The following is a 22,022-nucleotide window of genomic DNA, read 5'->3' on the forward strand; positions in this document are numbered from 1 at the left end:
CCCAAGTACTGGGGAAAACCTGCAGCAGCAAAAAGCTGTAACATAGAAGGCACCCTCACCTCCCATGGCTCTGCCGACCATCACCAGTATCAACATTCTTGCCTAGCCAGATTAAATCTCTGTCAGCATGGACAAGTCCAGGTGATAGTAAGGTCACCTTCCCTTCTCCATGCTACACAGAATACAAATAAAGAGTCGTCCATGCAGTTGAACCGCTGCTGAAATTGCTTTTTCTTCTCCTGACTGCATAACAATCTCAGCCGTTGCTGGGCTCTATAAGCAGGTGACACCCGAAACAGTTCAGAGGCAATCTGTTCAAAATTTTGGAATCTGCTTGGTTTGCCATACTCTTTGTATAAATCATCTGTCTAACAAAAAAAAGAGCCACAAGACACTGTTACATCCTATATTTTTCTAACCATCTGGAAGACCAGGTGGTGGTCCCATAACATTCCCACTAACTACTACATGTTGGAGACCTCAGGCATGTGTGACAGGGACTTCCAAGACATCATTACATAGAAATCTATCCATTGAAAAATTATTTTCCTTTTGCCATATTTATGACCAAGAAAGCTGAAGTTATTTTTGCACAGATATTTTCATTTTACAAATACACACTGCAACTATCGGAAGGCTTAGAACACATTTATGCTTATTTACTTACCATATAACTCCAGATAAAATTACTTCACTGACCTAAAAGTGATACAAAGCCCATAAAATATTTTTGTGGCTCTCTTGGTAACCTATGCAGTTTTCTATATTAATGATCTTGAGTCCCTCTTTACATATATAAGAGCTTAAAAACCCCACCTAAATGTCTACATTCCATAAACCCCCCTAATTCTGTCCCTTACGACAAATTTCTAAGTAAAATGTTCTAGATTCAGAGTTCTGAGTTAGCCAATACTCACTCTGGATTTTACTTCAGCACCGACTGAGAATTTTTTGTGAGAAACTACTTTTTGATGCTTTCTCCCTCAGAGGGAAAAAAAAAAAAAGACCCCTAAATGAGGCTTTGATTTGGAATTATGCTCGTGTTTGTTTTAGGAGAAAGCTGGAATTTTTAGCGAGAAAAAATACTGCATTTTCCAATCACCTTATGAAGCCTTAATTGAGCCATTAAAACTGTCAGATTCAGGTTTTGGTATGTCTTTAACCTTTCTTTTCTAATAATACTATTTGTATATACAACCAGAGTACAGCTGGGGGGAAATATTACTAAATAAATAAAGTCCATGTAGCAGTACTGGAAGGTAACGGGCTATGAAATCGGAGCATTCCCATTACAGCATGACAGATGGTCAGTTTGTAATTCTCAGAATATTTCTGTGAAAACGTACATGATATATGAATATCTCATGGCTCCTACAAGGAAATCTCATCATCTCCACATGCACTTATATTTAATCAATGGCAAACTGCAGAACAATCTGTGTGTTTGGGGCCTACTGATTAAATGCTAAATCTTTCTAGGTTTTACAGGCAAAAAGAAAAAAGTTAGGTGCTGAAATTTGTGTGTCTAACCCACAGCTATTCCTCTAGAGTGGGAGATCTGGCAAGAATATGTGAAAGGAAACTTTATGAAGGCTTATAATGGCCAGTTTCAGGCTGATGATCAGCTGCTTGTTTTGTTATCACTTGGCCATGGCTTGCACTGTAATAAGACCTTTTGCTGCAATTGATTTCATTCTCTTGATACATCCTTCATCTGTCTTAATGCTTTACTCTTCATGTTTTGATTAGAAAGCTAAATTCTAAACACCATTAGTGTCACCATGCCTCCCCCCGCCACCAGCAGCATCTCTGCATCCTGCAGAAGAACTATTTAATGAGACATATGGCTTCTCACCCAGGGATGCTCAGGCAGAATGTTGAGGGATACACTAGGGATGCAAGTGCAGAAAAAACAAGAAAAGATGGGATGGTCTTTTTTCAGCTTTAAGTGGAAGCTCACAAAGTCTGCATCAAGTTCCTTAATCTGTCATTCCTGAGTTTCATGTGATCTTGGGGAAAATCACATGGGGCCAGGTGCAGAAAGGTCGGAAATTGCAATACCTCAGGTCTAAAATACAAAGCGTCTGAAGAATGGGTTATGGGCAGCAAGCTAGCTCAGTGAATGATTTCCCTCCAACACAGCAGAAGATTCTGCAGGCCCAAAAGAGAAGAAACATCCTATTTTTACCATGTTGAAAAATGAAAAAAAATGAAGCCTGTCTGTGCTGCCTACATCTATGAGGCAAATGAAGAGAAGGTGTTTGCAACTTACCCCTCCAACCTTCTCAAAGTGAGAAGCATCTTTCTTGAAATCGGTGAGTGTTCCATTGAAATACCAGGTGAAGCTGATGTCCAGTATAGGATCATGCTGAACCTGGCAAGGCAAGACAACACTTTCTCCGACAGTGACATCCATGTTGGAAGGTGCCAAAGTAATTCTTGTTGGCTCTGTTGAGAGCAAAAGTATCAGTTATTAGATTCCGCTATTGCCGAGCTTTGTTTGCTACTAATATTCTACCACGTTCTTCAAATCCAATTAATGACAGTCACTTCAAATTATGCAGCTCGACTATAAATGCTGCTGCCCGACCCCTCTTGTTGGAGCACTGTGTCCTTGCACATTTAGCAGTGGGAGCTACTCGACACTGAAAAGGTAAATGTTAACCTGCTGTGCACAGGCCAATATACTTTACAAAGCTAAAAGCACTGCAACCCACAGCAAGGAAATTACCATTCAAAAGTGTGTGTGATTCTCAGCAATAACACTCATGTTTTGGAGCAGGAAGCTGTAGTAGCAGCCACTGGGAAGATTAAGAGGTGGGAGTGAGAGAAGGAGCTAATAAAATCTGGAGACTAGAAGAAATCCACATAGGATAGAACGTGTTGGATATTTGGGTCCATATATCATATAGAACATAGTGTCATTAAGAACAGCTGCTTGTTATTCCAGAATCACATTAATGGAGAAAAATTTCAAGTACTGTAAATACTGTAAAAATAAAATTTAATTCTAGAAATCCTTTGTATATAATTCTATTATTTGTATATAAAGGGACATGAATCATTTAGGAGCACAGACTGGAAATGTGAAGCTACTAATTCACTGAACAAAATAATTGTGTTGGGATCTATGAGATATATAGGATATGTAATGCAGTAGGATATTAGATTATTCTGAGTTTGGAAAACCTTTCAGATATTCCAATCTTGAAAAAAGAATGTCGTGAGAGAAGACATTCTTCAGATAAACTTTACAGACTGCTGGTCCTTTTAATCCACTATCTTAGACAGCAGCTAGTAAGTGATGACTTAAGAGGAAGGGGCAAGAACCCTTTTAACAACAATTACGTACACAATTTGCATTTGAAAGATTTTATGTTTTACTGCCTGTGGAGTCCCTGAATGCTCCTGCAGCTGGAGTTTCTACCACATCTTCTTCTGTAAGGAAACAGCACATAGTTCCTTAGGGGTAAACAGATTTTGGACTGGAATATAAAATTACCTCAAATATTTTTTTAATTGCCATGGTTTTTTTTCAACAAATTAAAAAAAGCCCTGAACTTAAAAGCGTAATTGTGCTGTTTAGTATTTAGGTAAGTGAGAGAAGAGAGGAAAGCGTTCAGAAGTCCCTCACATCTGACAAAAATCTTTGTCGAAGACAGAAAATCCTTCAGTTTCTTTCCTCTCAACCAATAAAAGATCTATAACAAATACCTTTTTATCTTTATATATTGTTAAATTTGTAACTTCTCACACTCTCTACTTTCCACCACATTCAGTATTTTTTCAATAAGCAAACTCAGACTCCACATCGTTGCAGGCTTCTGTTGCGGAGTCTGCAATTCGATTTACATCACCTCACAGATGACCCTCTGTTCCAGCTCACCTACCTGTAACTATTAAGTTTGTTGTGCCACTGGCTGTTCCAAACTGGTTTGTTGCCAGGCACGTGTAGCTTCCAGCATCAGCTTTGGTCACATTGACTAATCTTAGTCCTCCATCCTTTAATAACACAATTCTAAAAAATTATGAAGAGATTTTAAAAGTTGCAGTATTGTTTTCTAGACAAAATGCATTAATACTCATACAAACTGCATCAATTACCAACCTGGTGTTTGAAAATTTTATGGCCATACACTGACAATATACAAGAAATGTGAACCCATCTGTGTATTACTCACCATTTGGGGCACCAGTAGAACCAATGTTTAAGATATGTGTGTGTGCATATGTATGTTTGTGTGTGTGTGTGAGAGAAATCCCACATTAACTCCATCTTTTTCAGCTGCACCAATTGAAACTAGAATAATTTTCAACAGTTGTTTACCTCATGCAGTCTTACACGGTAACTTTAAAATAATTACATGTCATTATTATGATGCAATGGAATTTTTCAAGAACAATCCACATTCTGCACTTTTCAGGATTCAGATACAAGCCTAACACCGACTGCATTGAAGTCAATAGCTCATTTGCACAACTGACTCTCTAGAGTTGGATTCAGCCCATGCAAGTATAAACTCAGTACTTGTTTAGAAAGCAAACAGAGTTCACGCTGTTGCAGACCTCTGTCTCAGTTTGTCACCCACACTGAGCAGGAGCGACCTGCAGACACGGTAGAGGTATGCTTTGTGGAACGACTTGAAGGAAAGAAAATTCCCTCCACCCCACACAAACTCCAGCAGTGAGAGTCATGCCGAACAGACAGACAGCACAGAACAAATCAGAAAGATGCTTATAAAAGATGTAGACAAAAGGAGACCTGCAGTACTGATACAGACAGAAGAGCACCAGTATCCCAGTACAGATGACACCCTAGCACTGGAGGGATGTAAAGTAAAGCTGATTTGACTCCCTCTTCCCCTATTTCTAGTCCTCCCATCTGTCGTATCCTTAGATGCAGGGCCTTCTACCAAGTCTTCCCTAAGATAACCTGAAGCAGCTATATAACTAACTGCATACAAAAATGTCCAGAATAATTAACAAAAAAGGAAATGTTTTCCTGATACACCTAAGTCAAAAGAGCTTCAGAGCTTCTCTCTCAGATCCTGTCAATCCATTTCAAAGGCACCAAATGAATCACAGCAAGGTTATTCTGTCAGTTCCCTAAGCACCTTAGCTAGAAGGTATTTGGAAATGCCCCAAACACCCACATCTAGCTACACAGAATCAACAGAACAGCAAACAACATTAACGCTCCAGGGGAACCTCTAACCGCATTAGTCTTATACAGGTGTCAGAGCAAGTATCAGCTGGGAAGGCAGCAAATGTCATGAAACTTAACATCGCTATCTTCCCTTTCTCAGAAGAGTCATGAGGATTTTGCCCTCTCACTTGCATGTACTTCATTATTAACCTGCTTCTTTATTCAGTACAAAATGAAATACACACCCCTGCTGCGCTTTTTAACACACTTGAGGCAGAATTAGTATCAACGGATCTTCATTTGTCCTAACTTAGATTTAGTTCTCTACAGTTAAATACGTATTACAAAACATAGGTGAAGCGTGCTGTGTGAGGTGGGAATTGGGATCACTGCCTTTCTTCTCAAAACTCGTCCCAAGCATGGGATAAGCAGGATACTCACTTGAAAAAACAGGTTCCTTGCTCTTCTGGCATTCAGGTGCTGTATCTAACAGCTCAGCGTGAGCAATTCTCCCTGTGAAACCCCGCATGTGCTACAGTAGCTGATGAAGGATAATGCAAGCTTGAAACCGCTGCACCATGCCAGGGCAAGTCTGTAAAGACTGTCAGGACTGGAGGGAGGCGTGCTCAGACACACCTGGTGAATGCACCACCTTAGGTTTAATTGTATTGCTGAAATAAAAGCTGGTGCATAAAAGTTATATGCTTCACTAAGCTGCACTGTCACTAATTATTTATATTGATTTATACGTTACAATGGTTTCTGTGGTTTTTTGATTATTTTTCTTTAAAGCAATACACCCGAATCCATTTTTTCAGAGCATAATTAAGTTGGTAAATAAGGGCAGCAGAATGCAACTCTGGAGTGTGATGGGTTCAGTGATCTTATCCTTCACCCTTAACTTCTCTGATCCTCCAAACCCACGTTCACTAACCGCAGACCACAGCGGTGGGAGCCTATCATGGCTCTGTAGTTACGCTGCTCCTTTCCCTGAACAGCCAGTTCAGCTACTCCTCAAGGCCACACGGAGACTGCATTTTAAACGTCTGAAACCAGGAGTTTGGATTCCTTCCACAATGCACCAGTATCACACAGCTCTTTGTAATGAAACATACTCTAGCAATAAGCACCACTTTTAATTGTTCTTCTTAATTATCCTGAATTGCATTTTCTATTTTCTTAAAAAAGGTGTTGCAACACTCATCACTGCAGCTGAAATACATTTCCTTTGGGCAAAGGTGATACAATCATGAAATTAACAGATGCAAATTATAAGTGAGAACAAGTCACCTTGTTAGAATGACAGACAAAAGCATCTTATGTGGGGGAGAAAAGAGTTATAAATAGACAGTTTAATCAGTTTACATCTGGAGGTAACCATCTTTCAATCTTCCAAAGCGTACTGAGGTACCTAAGCCCACGTGGTGGCGTTTGAGACATATTTGTAAGGAGGGTGTGCTTCATCACTGTCAGCTCAGCTGACCTCCCTGAGGCTTATTAACTTGTTTTGGAAAATTCCTAAGTAATATTTGGCTGCACTTTATATCAGATGGAACATTTATAATTAAATCTTACAATATGGTTTATAGGTATTTTAAATGTGTTAAAGACATGATTAATACATTGTATAGGTAATTATAATGACATCAATAAGAGGTGTTAAAATACATCAATTATGGTTGCAAGCAAGCTATTGAATTGTTGGACTTTCCAGCCACCTGTATATTTTGCAAAGGCTTCTATTGGATCATCTACTTTGAAGCAGTTTCCAGGAGAAAAGAATGCAAAACCAAATAAAAACCCAACAGTGTTGACAAAGCCTGAGATCAAACAAAGGAAAAAACAGGATCAGGGTATAAACCAGAAAATGTCTATTGTTTAATTAAAACTAATTACATTTACACTGCTCTGAGCTATCTGCAAGTCTAGCTTGCCTAAAATAATTAAGTAATTGGCTTATTAAAACCAAGATATAATTATTAAAAAAACCCCGACCAACAAATCAATTCTAGAAAAAAAATATTGTCAAAATAAAATCTTTACTGGTAAATTAAAAAAAGAAATGCTTTACTTTTTCAATTACAAAACAGTAAATGCAGCGCAGCCTATGAAAACACTAAACACAGAAATAGCTCTCCTCCCATCCTGCTGAAACATCAGACAAACTGAAGCTTTTAGTATACTTAAAATTATTAGATATTCACACACTGTGATAAAACAAATGTACTGTGGCTGGCCCAATGCCAGGAAGCAATATGGATCTCTAATACAGAAAAATAATGCATCCTTTGGCGTTCCCTATATCTACAAGAGGTTTCCCAATACATTTTGCTGAAGGCCAGCAATTTTTAAAGTGAATTCCATTTTCAACAACCTGCACGTTTTTGATGCACTGGCAAATGGCAGAAACTTTTAGCCCTATAAAATAGAGATAATTGGTGGAATAATGCTTTGGCACAACCGCAGACTGATTTAGGACCTCTTTGGTCATGAGATCAAAACATCATTGACAAAATCATAATCTCTCACTAATTCTTGGGCAAAATTGTGGGAAATTAATCTTTGAGAAGACTAATTTTTTCCAATAGTCAAAGGGATGTCATACCCCGCCCCCCCCCCCCAATCTGTAACAGCCAAATGTCCTAACTCATGCCATACCCTTTTGACTGAGGTCAACAGAATGGGGAGAGGGATTAACCAACTTCAGGACTTCACAGTTCTTGACTTGAGAGGCCCATGTTGGTAAAGCTATGAGAGTCATCCTGTCCCACCCAAACCAGGAGCGTGAATTTGGCCTTACAGATCTTCCAGAGAGATGATGTCAGTGGGTGTTACAGTCTCCATCAATTCTGCCCAGTCTGTCAGGTTTTACACATGACATCATAATTTCTTATTAGTTACCTTAGTCATAAACAACCATGGAGAAATCCAACTGTGAAATAAGCACACATACTTCTCATACTGATAAATTATTTTACTATTGTTGCAGACTGCACCAAATTTTCATATTTTCAGACATGGAAACAAGTATCATCTGGGACTAGAGGGCAAGTGGTGCACCAGGATGCCAATCTGAGATCTGTCAACTTCAGTATCTGTAGTGTAAGAATATTCAAGCTATTCTGCATTCACTGTCCCCATACGGACTTGCTCAGAAAACTGACATAGCATTAGCTAGAGGTTTGCATAGTTCTACCTTAGTGACCAAAATCCTGCTAAATTGAAATGCTGGTGCAGTACAACTCTGGGCCAGAATATGCCTCAGGATGTAAGACCACAAGGCTGCCACCTGAAATTTGCTGTCATGAACAAAACTGTTAATGAACGCAGATTTCCTCATCTTCCTGTGACAATACTTCATTACTAAAATATCAGACATAATCGAACTAAGTAATCGCTGCCTTTTTTGTCAGATTATTCAGCAGAAAAGCCAACTCTTTTAGATCCTTATTGATATGATAATAAACATAAACATACTGCTTTTCAGTTCATAACACTTCAGTACAAAGGAACAGTGGAAAAGTGGGTCAAAACTGCCTTTTTATATATCAGTCAAATTCCAACTAAATTAAACCAGATTAATTAACAAGGAAGTCAGCAAAAAACCAGCTCCTATTGAAGTACTGGTAAGTAAATGCATTACTTTCCACAACACAGCATTTCAAACTGTAATGCAAAATGAAATAAAAATACTTAATTCAAACTGTAGGGAAGATAAAACCAGTAACTGATACTTCTAAGAATCATGCTGCATTTTATCAGGAATTATTTCTCTTCTTTTCTTTCCCCCTTAATTAGACATCACTTCACCACAGTTAAAGATGCTGAAACTGGAGATTTTTAAAAGAACTGCACTGGAATGTCTTTTAGTGAAGTTAAAGTTTGCAGCATCTTTTTATCTTTTTCTAGTCTTGGTAACTCTAGAAACATCTAGGAATAAAGGTGCATTTGTTTACAGGGGAACCACTGTTCCACATCATCTCAAAATCCCTTGTATTAATCTGTTTCCAGTCACATATTTGAGGCAGGAGCACAGGACCCACTACAGCCAAATGCAGCAGCTGCCTAGTGCTATATATCAATTAAAAATCATATACATACATAAAACATTTAAAGGGGTTATCTAGGTTGCAGCATATTTTGGTATGTCTTCTGGTTTTGCTGAGTTAAATTAATATCAAGTGTATTTAACCTCCATCTGGAGGTGGAGGTGTCTCAGACCAGCTTTTCAACACAGAAGCAGCGACATGAAGGCAGCTCCAGTTTGCATCCTCTGTGCTCCCTTGAGACACTGGGGGTTATGGCCTGCTCTCAGTAGAAGGTGTTCTAGATTAATTTGGAATAGAAACCTAGTTGTGGCTTAATGACTGCAGATAAAATATACTTTAGAGACATTTTTTAAAGGACTTATAATATGAGATGGTTGGCAAGAACAGCCTGAGTGAGTACAAGCTGCTCCCAGCATGGTGGTGCAGACTATAACCACAATATGAGGTGACAAATTACCTCTGCCAGGTAATCAGGTACCCTCAGTACCTGATCTGGTAGTCATTAAAAACAAGAGATAATTCTTGATTATTATGCTCATTACATCACCCAAATTTATTTATTTCAAAGGTCCAAAACTGCATTCTGGTGGGCAGCGTATCTTCCTTCAACATCCAATTAATTTAATTCCCATTTTCTGTCTTTCCTTCTGCATATTTTACAGTGACCCCTATGAATTCACTTCTCTCTCTATTCCACTGCTCTTTACTGTCCGGTTCTCTTGATATTCAGGATATTCTAAAAAAAAAAATCTCATATTTTGCAAAACTAACAAGAAACAAGATTGTATTCTTCAACGTTGAGCGATTTCTTAGTCCAGAGCTCATGAATCCATTTTGAATTACATTTTCTTCCGTCCACAAGACACATCATATTCAGCTCATTTAATTAAAATTTACTGAGTCATTATCCAAATCTACATACTGAAAACGCAGCACCATTTAAAAATAAATTAAGAATACAAGCAGCAGTGCCATCAAAACGAAAATCTTTCAGGCTTTACTGAAGTAACGTAGTCAGTACCTCCAGCAAAACACAAGTTCTCTTACAACAAATTACTACGAATACATTCAAGTAATGGAGTATTTGTGCTTCATTTTTATTATTCAAATGGGAATTTTCTTAAAGCATACTGATTCAATCCATGTTGCTGCATCTTGTGTGACATTTTCACTTTTACAGCTGACATTAAGAACTAGTTCGACCCTCACGCTAAGCCATGTTTGGCCTCTAAGCCTTCCAGAAGGCCTTCCCAGTTTAGGTACAGTCCAAACTAGTGTGATCTAACCACGGTATCTATATCAGAGTGATGGCAGAGTGTACTGGCACGTCCTCAGAAGAGGACTCACTCCAACATTTGTCTACGTTTACATGAAACACAAAACATCACACTGTCCCTGCTCTCTACCATCACTGAATAACTCCACTATACCACAAGCAGCCCTGCCAAAATCAACAAGAGTATGGTTTTAACTACTCAAGGGCAAATAGATTTGGAAAACTATACATGTATTTATTCATGTGAAATACAGTGCAAGAGCTGTTCCCTTGTAGGAACTGACTCATGGAGACAAAATAACTTGCTGAGCTCTCTGAAGACCCTGCTTGCTCTTTACAAGCAAATGACAGTGCTAAGGGAGGGGAGTCTCAGTCTCCATCTCACACTCAATTTCTGTCTGTCTCTCCTAAGGAGCGCTCTGTGAGCCTGAACCCTACCGTAGGTCTGAGCTCCAAACGTAATTAAGCTCATTCTGCCTCCCCTACCTCTCCTAGGTAAAGGGCATGCTGGACCACTGTGGCCAGCATTACCCCTTTTGGGAACTCATTCCTCCCTTTTTCTGCAATTAGAAAGGACACCCTCTCCTCCCCCCAACTGACTTCTCCATTAGAAATGCAGTTAATGGTTGAAAAATGTACTGCTAATTGGAAACACTTTCCTGAATTGCAAGAATTGTAGAACTGCAAGAAATTCATGAATTGCAATTATTCATAGCAGACAGTAATGAACTCCAGTGCTTTCTGCAAAGAATACCATTTCTGCTTTTCTCTGAAGGTGAGCGTACTTCATTTAGATTAATTCAGGATTATTGGCTTGTTATTATGTTTCCTCTGTAAGCCATTTACAGTGTGCTGTCAAAATACAGTAGGAGACACTTTGGGCCATATTTTGGAAATACCTGCACTTTGCAGAACTAAAAGCCATAATTTATGGTCATAAATCTAAGCAGGCAGCATCATGTATGACCAACCATTTTCAGAAACTGAACATTACTTTCTTTTGCCTGGTACCATCACCACAAATGAAACTGGTGGGTGCTGCTTTTGAAGGGCAATCCAAAGCAACCATTAAAACCAGATCTGATGCCTATCCAGACAGATAGCTCAGAAAGCAAGGCACAAGTGGTGGCTGGAATGCTCTCCTCTGGGACATTGTGTGGAGTCCTGCAAGGTCCAGGCGTGCCTGCCAGCTTTGAGTATCATGAATCACACCTACACAGGTTATCTGAAGGCTGATGACGGGCAGCTCCCACAAGAGACAGGTAGGCACAGGAAGGATACCATTCTTCCTGCCTACCTTTTTATGGAAATGGTATGGGAACAGAAACTAGGAAATTCCCTAAATGGAGAGTAAGTGCTATGCATTTATATACATACATGCTTTATGAAAGTGACCATAAAAATAAGAACAAATGAGAGTCATCAAAAGGCAACAGATTTCACAGGAGTTTTAGAGATCGTTGTGGCCCTGTGTTACAGACTTATTTATCAACGTGATACTATGTCATTAAAAGACAATGGGAGGTTTCACATCAAAAGAAAAACCAACTAGTGTTATTTTGAATGAGCTCTTGCTTGCTTGCTGGCAGGCGTGCAGCCAGATACTGAGCCTGTGGTACCGTGTCAAGCTCTATAATGGCAGATGCCTAATCTTCTGCCAAATTGCCACATTTGACAACACTTAACACTAGAACACATGAAAACTATTGTGGTCCCTCTGAAGAAAGAGCCAGAGCTGCACGGATAAAGACAACAGCAAGCGTGCAGACCTTTTGGGTACAAGGAGAAAGCTCTAGCCTTATGATGGAGCAAATAATGGTCTCACTTGAGACCTCTGAAAGTTTTGACCTATCTGGTAGCATCTTCTGTGTTTAGAAATTTAAAAACAAAATCACAATGTGGTGTTTTAAAGGAATAGGAGTAGAAAAGCTTCACCTGTGTCAGAAATAGCTTCCCCATGATAGGCTAAGCTTTGTACAACCTAACACAAAGTCCTAGAGGGGCAGAGATACATTCATGAAATCGCAACACACTGCCATGGCAATCCTCCTCTCGGAGGAGGAAACAAAGTGTTCAGTTTCCTCAGGCTCCTGTCTGGACTTTCGACTCCTCAGCAATATCCCTGAATTATCCTGCTATGTACAGGGTGATACCAGAACATTGCAAGAGGAACACCTGCAGTCATCCTGTCCTCACTGCTCCCAGGCAAACCCTATGACTTGCTGCGGCTGTTGCTGCAACTACAGTCTGTATCTAACTCAGATAGCCCAGAAAGGTGCTGCAAAAAGGCTGACCTCAGGGCAGACTAAACCAAATAGTTATTCTGCTCCTCTTGAGTTTTTACAGACTGAACTGAGTGCTAAAGTGCTGCAGCTGGGACGTCCTAAGTACCAAACTGCCTAGTTTCATGTTAAATCAGATATGTAACTATCTTACTATCCTTGCACCCACAGAGTTTTTTTCCTGTCCCAGTTTACCACCTGAAACTCTCAGTCTATGCAAATATTGAAACGTAAAACAGAAAGCTTGAAAAGGCAGTAATCCCCAATACTGGAGAGATGCAAAGCAAATGGCTGCTCCAGAGCAGAGAGAGGTACACTTCTGTACAATGTGATTATACAATTTAGTCAGTAGACTTGTGCAATTTTAGTTTATGACTAATTCAATAATGCTTTAACAGTTATTGCTGGAAAAAATGTTTACATGTTGTTGGAAGTCAATAGCCAGGGCTATAGGTGAATCACAAGCTCTCCTCTGAGAATTACTAACACCAGAACACGTTCACTCATGTAAACACTAAAGCAATGGTGACATATGTTATCATTGGTAGATAAAATTCATGGTTGCTTGAAAAGAACGTGGAAGCGTATTTTCATTTTCTTTTCCTGTTTTCATCTGCTATTCTGGACCTCCCAATTATTAACTTTTTTCTTTCCTCGCTCACCCACATTATCACCATGGCTAATATGTCTCATCAGACAGCATTTTCAGAGTATTTTGTTGAAGGCTTTTAGTACTGTTTTATAGGCTTTGCCTTTCCAGTTTTCTATCAGTACCTGGTTCTCTCTAAATTGGGCCAAATTCTACATTAAACTGAAAATAAAATCTGGCCCTTGACTTTAAAGAGAGCAATGTACATGCACTCTCAGTGCTCAGATACAATGACAATTAAAAAACAACCAAATGCCCCCCTAGCTAGACAGACTTCATATAAATTTTACAACTATTTCGATCTACAGATGATACCACTGCATAAAAGACATAAACAAGCTTTTTATAAGATTAAAACAAATAAACCAATGTAACTTGATACCTTTCATTTTCGTGTAGCTGCTCACCTCCCTTCTTCCAGGAACATTTGGCCTTAGGGGAAGCTTTGGGTTTGCATTCAAAATCAACTGTCCTGCCTATTTGAACCTGGATCAGTTTCTTCATTGGATTCTTGGAAAAATCTGGAGCAGAAGCTAAAAAAGAAGGGATAGCAGTAGTGAAATAAAGTACCTTTAATTATATCAATCATACCACTTTTTAGCACTTAGATGACACTTCTCACATTCCAAACATAATTAAACAGATCTTCTATTCGACAATTATGCATTTCTCCTCTTTATACTGGTACAAAAGTAAAGGTTTCAGTCATGTAGAATACATCACCTAATGAAACATGCACAGAAGATCACACCCACTTCATCTGAGCTGAAGCTGAGCGAACCTAACAAGCGTTAAGCACATGCCTAACTTTACGCTTTACTGAGTGTGAGCATACAGGATTTGTCTAAGTCCAGGGAAGGGCAGTCAACACCAGCAGTCTCATTAAAACTCAAGTAACTGGTTGGCTTCTAGTTTCATGTGAGAATGCAGGTCAGATCAAATATGTTAGATGACATAAATTACAGCACAGCTCATTCTGAATGGGTATAGTTTTCATTAACACTTAAGAAAAGGCACATGGCTTCTACCTATACTAACACTGAACTTCAAAAGGAAATTCAGGTATTAGGAGACCAAGGCTGAGGAAGCAGTTTGCTGCTCGACTGTAACCTTAACAACAGAAAGGAAATAACTCAAGGCCCCAAAACACACTGCTCTTACAGGCTTAGTTTTGCAATCAGTCTACGCTGTAGGTAGAAATAGCACAAGAATATGAGTGCGTAAGGCAGTCACAAGTTCAGTGTTTCCCTTAAACAAATGGTTGTCACTACTTTAGACTCAAGGACATGCCATCTGAATGACTGAATGACAATCCCTTGTCCCCTCAATCAAGAAAGGTTGCACACAAGAGCAGCCTATTGCTTTTAAATGACACAAGCTCCCCTGGGAGCACTGGAACTTTGGTGCAGAAGGTGAGTGCAGCTGACTGATGTGCAGAGCCAGTGCTGCCTCCAGACCACATGAGCGGTTTTAATCTTTGGGCCTGTGTCCAAACCCCCCTCTCTGCTTTTCCCCCAATGAATAATTTAGCTGTGTTCTGTTTTAAAGCAGTGAATGATTGGACTGCAAATCCTCTGGATGCAGATGAGTCAAACTCCTTGACGCTGCCGATAAAAAGATATTAGGTCAACAAAAATGTTTATTTTAGTGATAGCATCTGAGTGAGTTAAATTTGAGATTGTGATGAGGTGGAATATAAGCCAGGTGGAGGGTGTGTGGAGAGGGAAAATGAGGTTTGTGTTTTAGTGAAAAAGGAAAATCTTACCTACAACCCTGAGCTCTGCACTCGAATAGATGACACCATGTTTATTTTCAGCTATGCACTGGTATCTGCCAGAATCTGTCAGATTTAGATTTGATATTGTAAGTGCACCATTTTCAATTTGGATCCTTCCCTGAATATTAAGAAAAATATCTTTACTGATGATATATTTCCTGTGAAAAATTTAAAATAAGTAAGAAATATAAACAGGACAGCATAAATACAATAAATGGGGTAAACGCAACAGCATAGTCATGAAAACAGTTCTAAAATAAGCTCCATGACCACATCATAGTATGGCAACAGTGATCAAGTAAGACTTGGCAACACAGTGTATGAAACCAATGCTTCAAACTTGCTCAGTTTCACAGAGGCTTTGCAATCTCAAATACCCTTGTATTTCCCCAGAAATACGGACAAAATCATACTAGGCTCCTCACGACAGACCAGAGTATCCAAACTATACAGATGGCACTGGCATTTCATACTATTTAGAGATTTCACACATGCCATTTGCTAATGAGCTCTCTGTAATACTATGCAGAAAAAATTCCAACAGTCATTAAACGGAAGATACATATTTTAGTGCCTTAGAGACGACAAAGCTACTGAAGTATAGGGACCTTCTCATCCTGCTTATTATTGGAAAGCTATATGAACTCGAATAAGAACTGACTATTTTGAGGATGGAGCTGCAGGAACTGGTGAGAAGAGGAACCAGTGACAAAGACAAAACCAAAGAAGCTTCTCCTTTGGGGAAAACCAGAGAAACAATAACTGACAAAAGAACAATTTGCTTAAAAATATTTTCTAATTTTTCTTTGGATCTGGACATGGCTTACCAGGCCTAATGCGATGATACTCACTCTCTACCTTTTCCTAAAGGCATGTACTTACAGTTGGCCCCACTGCAGGATGACTCTGGCTAAATACGGGCAGCCTAGACAGCTCAGCTCACCTCCTTCCTTGACAGGTCCCCTCCCAGTTTATTGCAAGGTGCTCAGCCAGTTAGACAAAGGACAAAACAATCCCAAAGAGGAACAAGCCGGGGTCTTCATATCTTGATCCTCTCACTAGCACCCCAAGCTGCTCTTACTCTTCCTTACAAAAGATTTGTTTATGGAGAAGGGGAGCTAAGCAGAACAACCACAGCAGATTTTTGTGGAAGAGACCCAGCATGAAGAAGGATTATTGCAGTCAAGGAGCTTTAGACAACTGATCACTATACACAGAGAACTCCTGATGTCTCCTCAGGGCCGGCTTTGAAAGAGTTAGTCCTATAGTTTACAGTCCTTAGATATTTCCAGAGTAAGTCACTCTTACGCCATGACACCATGCCAAAAGCCTGGACACCAACACTCAAAAGTGGAAAAATGGGACAACTGAATGAGGAAAGGTATTTTTGTACTTACTGTGGTAAAAAAGCACATTACCTCAGTGACTTTGTATGATACGGTAACAATGCTCTTAAATCACTGAGATGAGATTTTGTACTCCCCCATTTAACCTGTCCGCAAAACACTACCATTCCTTTTAGTGAGCATATAACTATAACACTCTCAATGGTAAGAAATGTTTTCCAGTGCTTAGATCATTTTTCATAGCCATCCACTGAATGCACTTGAGCAGTCGCTCTTTCTTCTTCAACTGTGAGTCCCAACTTTGAGAACAACACACTGGCCAAGGGCAAAATGCTTTCCTGTGATGGGCTAGTGCCCACAGTTTATATTCCTGATAACCTGAACTGGGCAGCTTTCTCAATGAAGCAGTAAGATTTAAAATCAATGTGGGTATCAGATGCTTTTCTGCATTTCTGATCTGGGAGACCAAGTATCTCACCTTCCAAGTACAACCTCTTTTCCCTGTCACCAAATGCATTACTTTTCATTAATTTACTTTAACAACTGTATTAAAGCAAATACCTATGTTACGTTTCTGTTTATATTTCATTTTTTGCATCAAGTAATAGTGACCCTATGAATTTTTAGGATTTTCGTCTTTTTTTGTCAAGAAGCTTGAATATGTTTTATTACCTTTAATGAAATGCTAATAGCAAGAATAACAAAATCATTTAGAGTTCTCTATCCCTTATTTATGGTTCTTTATGTATAACTTTAATTAAACTTCCTTTTCCAGACTTTCCTTACGTACTTATTTCTATGGTTCTATCATTGCTTTAGAATCTGCTTTTAGCTGGGATATTTTTTGTACAACATAATTCGTCTTTGTGTTTCTGGTATTGCAGCTTTTGAAGTTTCCATCTGCATGCTCTTGACAAACACACAGAAACCAGTCTTGACTAATTACATGCACTTTTGCAAATTCTCATACTTATACAAAGCATTGTTAATTTCACATAGCATCGTGTTTTCAAAACATAATGTTACCTCTATTGACAGTTGGTCTCCATTCTTCAGCCACCTATATGATGGTTTGGGCTTCCCACTTGCTCTGCAATCCCAGTATAAGGTGTCCTCTACAGCAACTTCAGTATCTTTTATAGTCTGGATCCAGTGAGGTTTTGCTGCAGATGAAATACACATCAACAACAAAGACCCTAACAAGTTATTTTTCCATATGAGAATAAAAGGGTTAATTTGCAAGGCACTCATCAGTTTTCTGCGTAGACTGGTTTGTACCAGCAGAGGTTCTCGCTGGTTCTGCTTCAAGTCACCTAATGAAACAAATTACTCACTGTTCCTTTTATAAATTTTTATTACAAGCAGTAAACCAAAGGAAAATGAGGATTACAGATCACTAAAGCTGAACTGCTGAAACCGGTATTAAAATCACTAATGATTAAACAACACAACTTGAAATTGAGGTAAACGTAAGATAAAGAAATTAGTGATGATACTGGAATTAAATAATTGATGTAGCTAAATCACCAAATTAATACTAAAGAGAATCCTTTAACTCCTAAAAAAACCATAATGGTATGTCAGCCTTAGTTCTAAATACCATTAAAATTGTTTTCTAATGCTAGTCAGCACTTAACTGGATGAATAGTTAGATATGAGAGACTGTTTTTGAAAGCATTAGTCTTAGCACAGCATTTGGGTGATGCAAACCAGAATATGGCCTTGAGAAAGTCCATAAAAATCACTAATTTTTAAATAAAGTTTTGATGTATTAATACTATACATCCTTCAGAATTACCTAAAACCACAATTAAAACTGTAAAGATAGAGTTTAAAACATTTGTTACAGCTTTCATAGGATTAAAAAAAAAGAGCTCCCTTGGCAAATAAACATCACTATATGAAAGACAACAGTAGTTTATTTCTTTAGTGCTATTTCACACAACAGCACAACACTGTTTTATAGTTAATTCATGTGAATTTTCTTTGAATTTATTCAATTTACTAGAGAGTTTATAATCTCAGTATATGTTTCTCCCAGAAAAGATAAATTCTGAATATTACAGATGGAGAAAACAGATAAAAAGGAGGATGAAACTTGGTTGCAAATATATAGCTAAGGGCAAAAGGATTTTCCAGAGTCAATTTGATTACCCTAAAAGGTAACAAATTAACAATCTCATATCAAAACAACTAGGGAATAAAAAAGTCCCTGGTGATACAGGAAAATATTATTATTTAATAGATGAGTTTTGGAAGCATAGAAGGCCAGATTAATTCCAGTTGAACCTCCTACTACAATGGAGTTACACCAGCAATTAATTCAGACCAGGGAAATTAATGACTCGCCTATGGCCACAAGAGAAGTCTGCAGCACAGCAGAGACCTGAACCTGTTCCACTGCCACAGGCACAAGACCAGCAAACCAATGTTTGGATGAGGGTTGGTATTAACTTCATTTAAAAAGATTCATTCTTTTCCAGCGTACATGTTTTCTCTCCATCATATATTCTGCAATGCAGCAATAAGATCTCAACAGGACCATGTACACTACCATACTTTTATGATATCAATGATTTTAATTTATAATTTATGTATATATACATAATATATATAATTATATATGTATCTATGTATATATGTAGACATGTATACATATATATACACATATGTAGACACATTAAATATATTTAATTTATAATTTATGTATACATAGGATTAACTTCTCACAGAAGAACTTACTAAAATGTATTCATTAAGGTATCAATTTAGGAGGTTTTGGAATTCAACCAGTATTTGCTGACAGTGAAATCCTCTGTTACTTCTTTCATTTTGCACATCCCTTACACCCCATGAGAATTAACACCCTTCACTGATTTGGGGATGACATATTTTTTACAATCTCTTTATCAAGGTCAGCTCTAAAAGACAGAATAACCTCATGTCCACGTCAGACAAGTACTATCTTACTGATACTAATTTTAGTTAAATCTCGAAGGTTAATGTTACAACACTAAGTTCAAGGAAGAGTCACTGCTTTATTTCATACTGTCATTTGGTGTATCTGCCCCACATGTGTCAAGGGGATAAAAACTCAGGACTCCATGTCAGTGTGCTTCCTGACCTAAATATTTATGCAACAAGCAACAGTGCTTGAATCACCGATGGATCCATACATGTGCAATATTTCACATCTGCTGCCTATCTCTGCTTGACAGTAGGTTAAGTATAATCAAAGATCTTGAACTTGAAAATAGCCTAAATTCCATTAATAAGAAAAACATTGTCTACACCATAAATCTTCATTTTAGGACTCTTCATGTCAGACAATCTCCATAGGAGGGTCTCCCAAGTCTCCATGTTAGACATGATAAAACTGGGTTGTCTTGGAAAGTGTGGGAGCAAAACAACCACTCCAACCAGAAATGAACAGAACAGAGCTTCCTGAGCCACAATGTGAGAAATTTATAGTGCTTGTTCATACACAAGAGAGTATTGATGTAGACTTCAGTGATTTTCTTGAGGAAGGCTCTTTTTCTCTTCAAATTACTGACGAAGGAATTCAGCAGAAAGAAAAATACCCTTTTCAATCTGCCACATCTCAAAGTCTTTAAAGGGCTGTAAAAGTATTAGGAACTCTTTGAAAAAGAACAATTCAACTAACCAGTTCAAAATTGAAAAGGCAGCTAAACAGGGGCAATTCCAGCTGGGGATACTCCACTGAATACTCTGAATCTTGGCCAAGGTAAAGATGGTCCACATTGCAGCAGCTGAGAAAAGCGCAGACAGAAGGTCATGTACCAGTACATCTACATACCCTCTCAAAACATAAGCATGACTTTCCAAGCCCAGCACTTCTCTTTTTATTGAGCTCTGCCTGACTGTACCTAAATGATTCTGAATATACAGCTTTATTCCTCTTGAGGTCTAGTCACTGTTAGGCATATGCTATCTGCTTAGAACATCTGGGTCCACCACTACTTCCACATCTGTGCTCCTGAAGACAGACTTGGAAACAAAGCCTCATTCTCTCATAGAGCTACTGCACTGGCTTGGTGTATAACTCAGCTCTGTCTGAGCAGACACCACTCCCTTCTCCTTAAGCAAGGAACAGGCAAGCAGGCAACATATCTTCATTCAGATGAAAAAAAAGATGACGTCCTGTAAGTTGAGAGGTTGGAAGTTAATTTTAATAGAGTTTGTAGTGCAGGGTTTGAGACTGTGACAGGAATCCATATTGTGAGATAGTATTAAGAATTCTTAGGAACTTGCTGTGCAATCTTCATGAAAGATTCATATAAAGTTCCCTTAGGATTAAATACTTGTAGGTAACTGATTTTCTAAAGAAGGTTAGCTGTCAGCCTCATCATCAGTCACCTGGAAAAGCACCAGCCTGTATTTTGCTTCAGTTGCTTTTGCCTAAAATATTCCTTGCAATACTCATGGTCCCACAGGCAAAAAGAGATACAATTGTGTAATTCATAAAATTTATCCTAGTGAGAAGACTCAGTCATCTTTTTTTTGGTGACTACAATCACCCTTTTCTTAGAGCTAATTAGGCCAGGCAGGTCTTCCTGAAGAAAACAACTGTTGTTTCATTACACTCTAGGGCATCCCTGTATGCCATGAGGAAAGAAAGAACCATTTTTTTAGACTTTTAAGAAACCCTTTGCGATGACTGTTCTGGGGGTTGATGTGAACGAAGACCACCTGCAGTGAGTGACTCCAACAAAGCTCTTGGAAGCAATGGCTGAAGAAGTTGACACTTTTCAGAAATTGTGCTGAGATCTAATTTGTAAATAATCTGTGGAGTACCATGCATGATACATGTCAACATGTACTTTTATATATGATTTCCTTCAGAGTAGGAGACTCCAATGAAAATCTCCTTTTAATTCTGTAAGCCATAGGAACAGCATGAAGGAAAGGCACAGCTTCAGGCCCGTGACTTTTGCCTAGGCACTGCGCTCTCCCAGAGAGTACAAGGTCTGCCATGCCTCTGCTTGGAGGCAGAAGACTACGGGAAGGTCTTCCAGAACAGTCCCTCAGTGGGGCTCGCACATAAGATGCAGTCTGCTTGTACACATATCTTTACTTTGAAATTTACAGTATGAAAGCTGGGCTAGAAATCTCCTTTGAAAATACCTTTGGATAGTTCAGCAGTTCGGCAATAAATCAGAGTCAAAAGAAACTTTCCATAGTTCAAGAGAAAGCAGCTATGAAGCATACTGGGGAAAAAAACAACCAGAAAAATGTAACCTTCAGTTTTCTATGTAGTGTATGTGAAAGTCAGGCTATGACACTCATACTGATGCCTACAGAAGTGATGAACCTTACTTTATCTCAAAACGCCAAGTGACTGTACACATGATTAACTTTTTTCTGGTAAAACAACTGGGCCTAGAGAAGCATCTAACATATCCCTGAAAATGTCCATTATTTGACTTCCATTCATAAATAAAAATGTTCTCAAGCAACAGGTAATTGCTACATCACT

At 38.7% G+C, this 22,022-nt stretch overlaps 1 protein-coding gene across 4 annotated transcripts in view; it reads right to left on the reverse strand.

Moving 5' to 3' along the window:
- The window catches only part of LOC141947737 (contactin-3-like), a 113,597-nt gene that overhangs the window by 13,924 nt on the left and 77,651 nt on the right, over positions 1-22,022 (reverse strand). For all 4 annotated transcript variants that reach the window (XM_074879171.1, XM_074879170.1, XM_074879167.1 and 1 more), the window contains exons 7-11: positions 17,552-17,688; positions 15,168-15,297; positions 13,785-13,935; positions 3,891-4,018; positions 2,273-2,448 (exon numbers count right to left, since the gene is read on the reverse strand). In XM_074879171.1, coding sequence (XP_074735272.1) covers positions 2,273-2,448; positions 3,891-4,018; positions 13,785-13,935; positions 15,168-15,297; positions 17,552-17,688 — 722 coding nt within the window. The remainder of the gene's footprint in view (positions 1-2,272; positions 2,449-3,890; positions 4,019-13,784; positions 13,936-15,167; positions 15,298-17,551; positions 17,689-22,022) is intronic.

The sequence above is a fragment of the Strix uralensis genome, chromosome 10 (assembly GCF_047716275.1).
Source record: "Strix uralensis isolate ZFMK-TIS-50842 chromosome 10, bStrUra1, whole genome shotgun sequence".
NCBI classification, from domain to species: Eukaryota; Metazoa; Chordata; class Aves; order Strigiformes; family Strigidae; genus Strix; species Strix uralensis.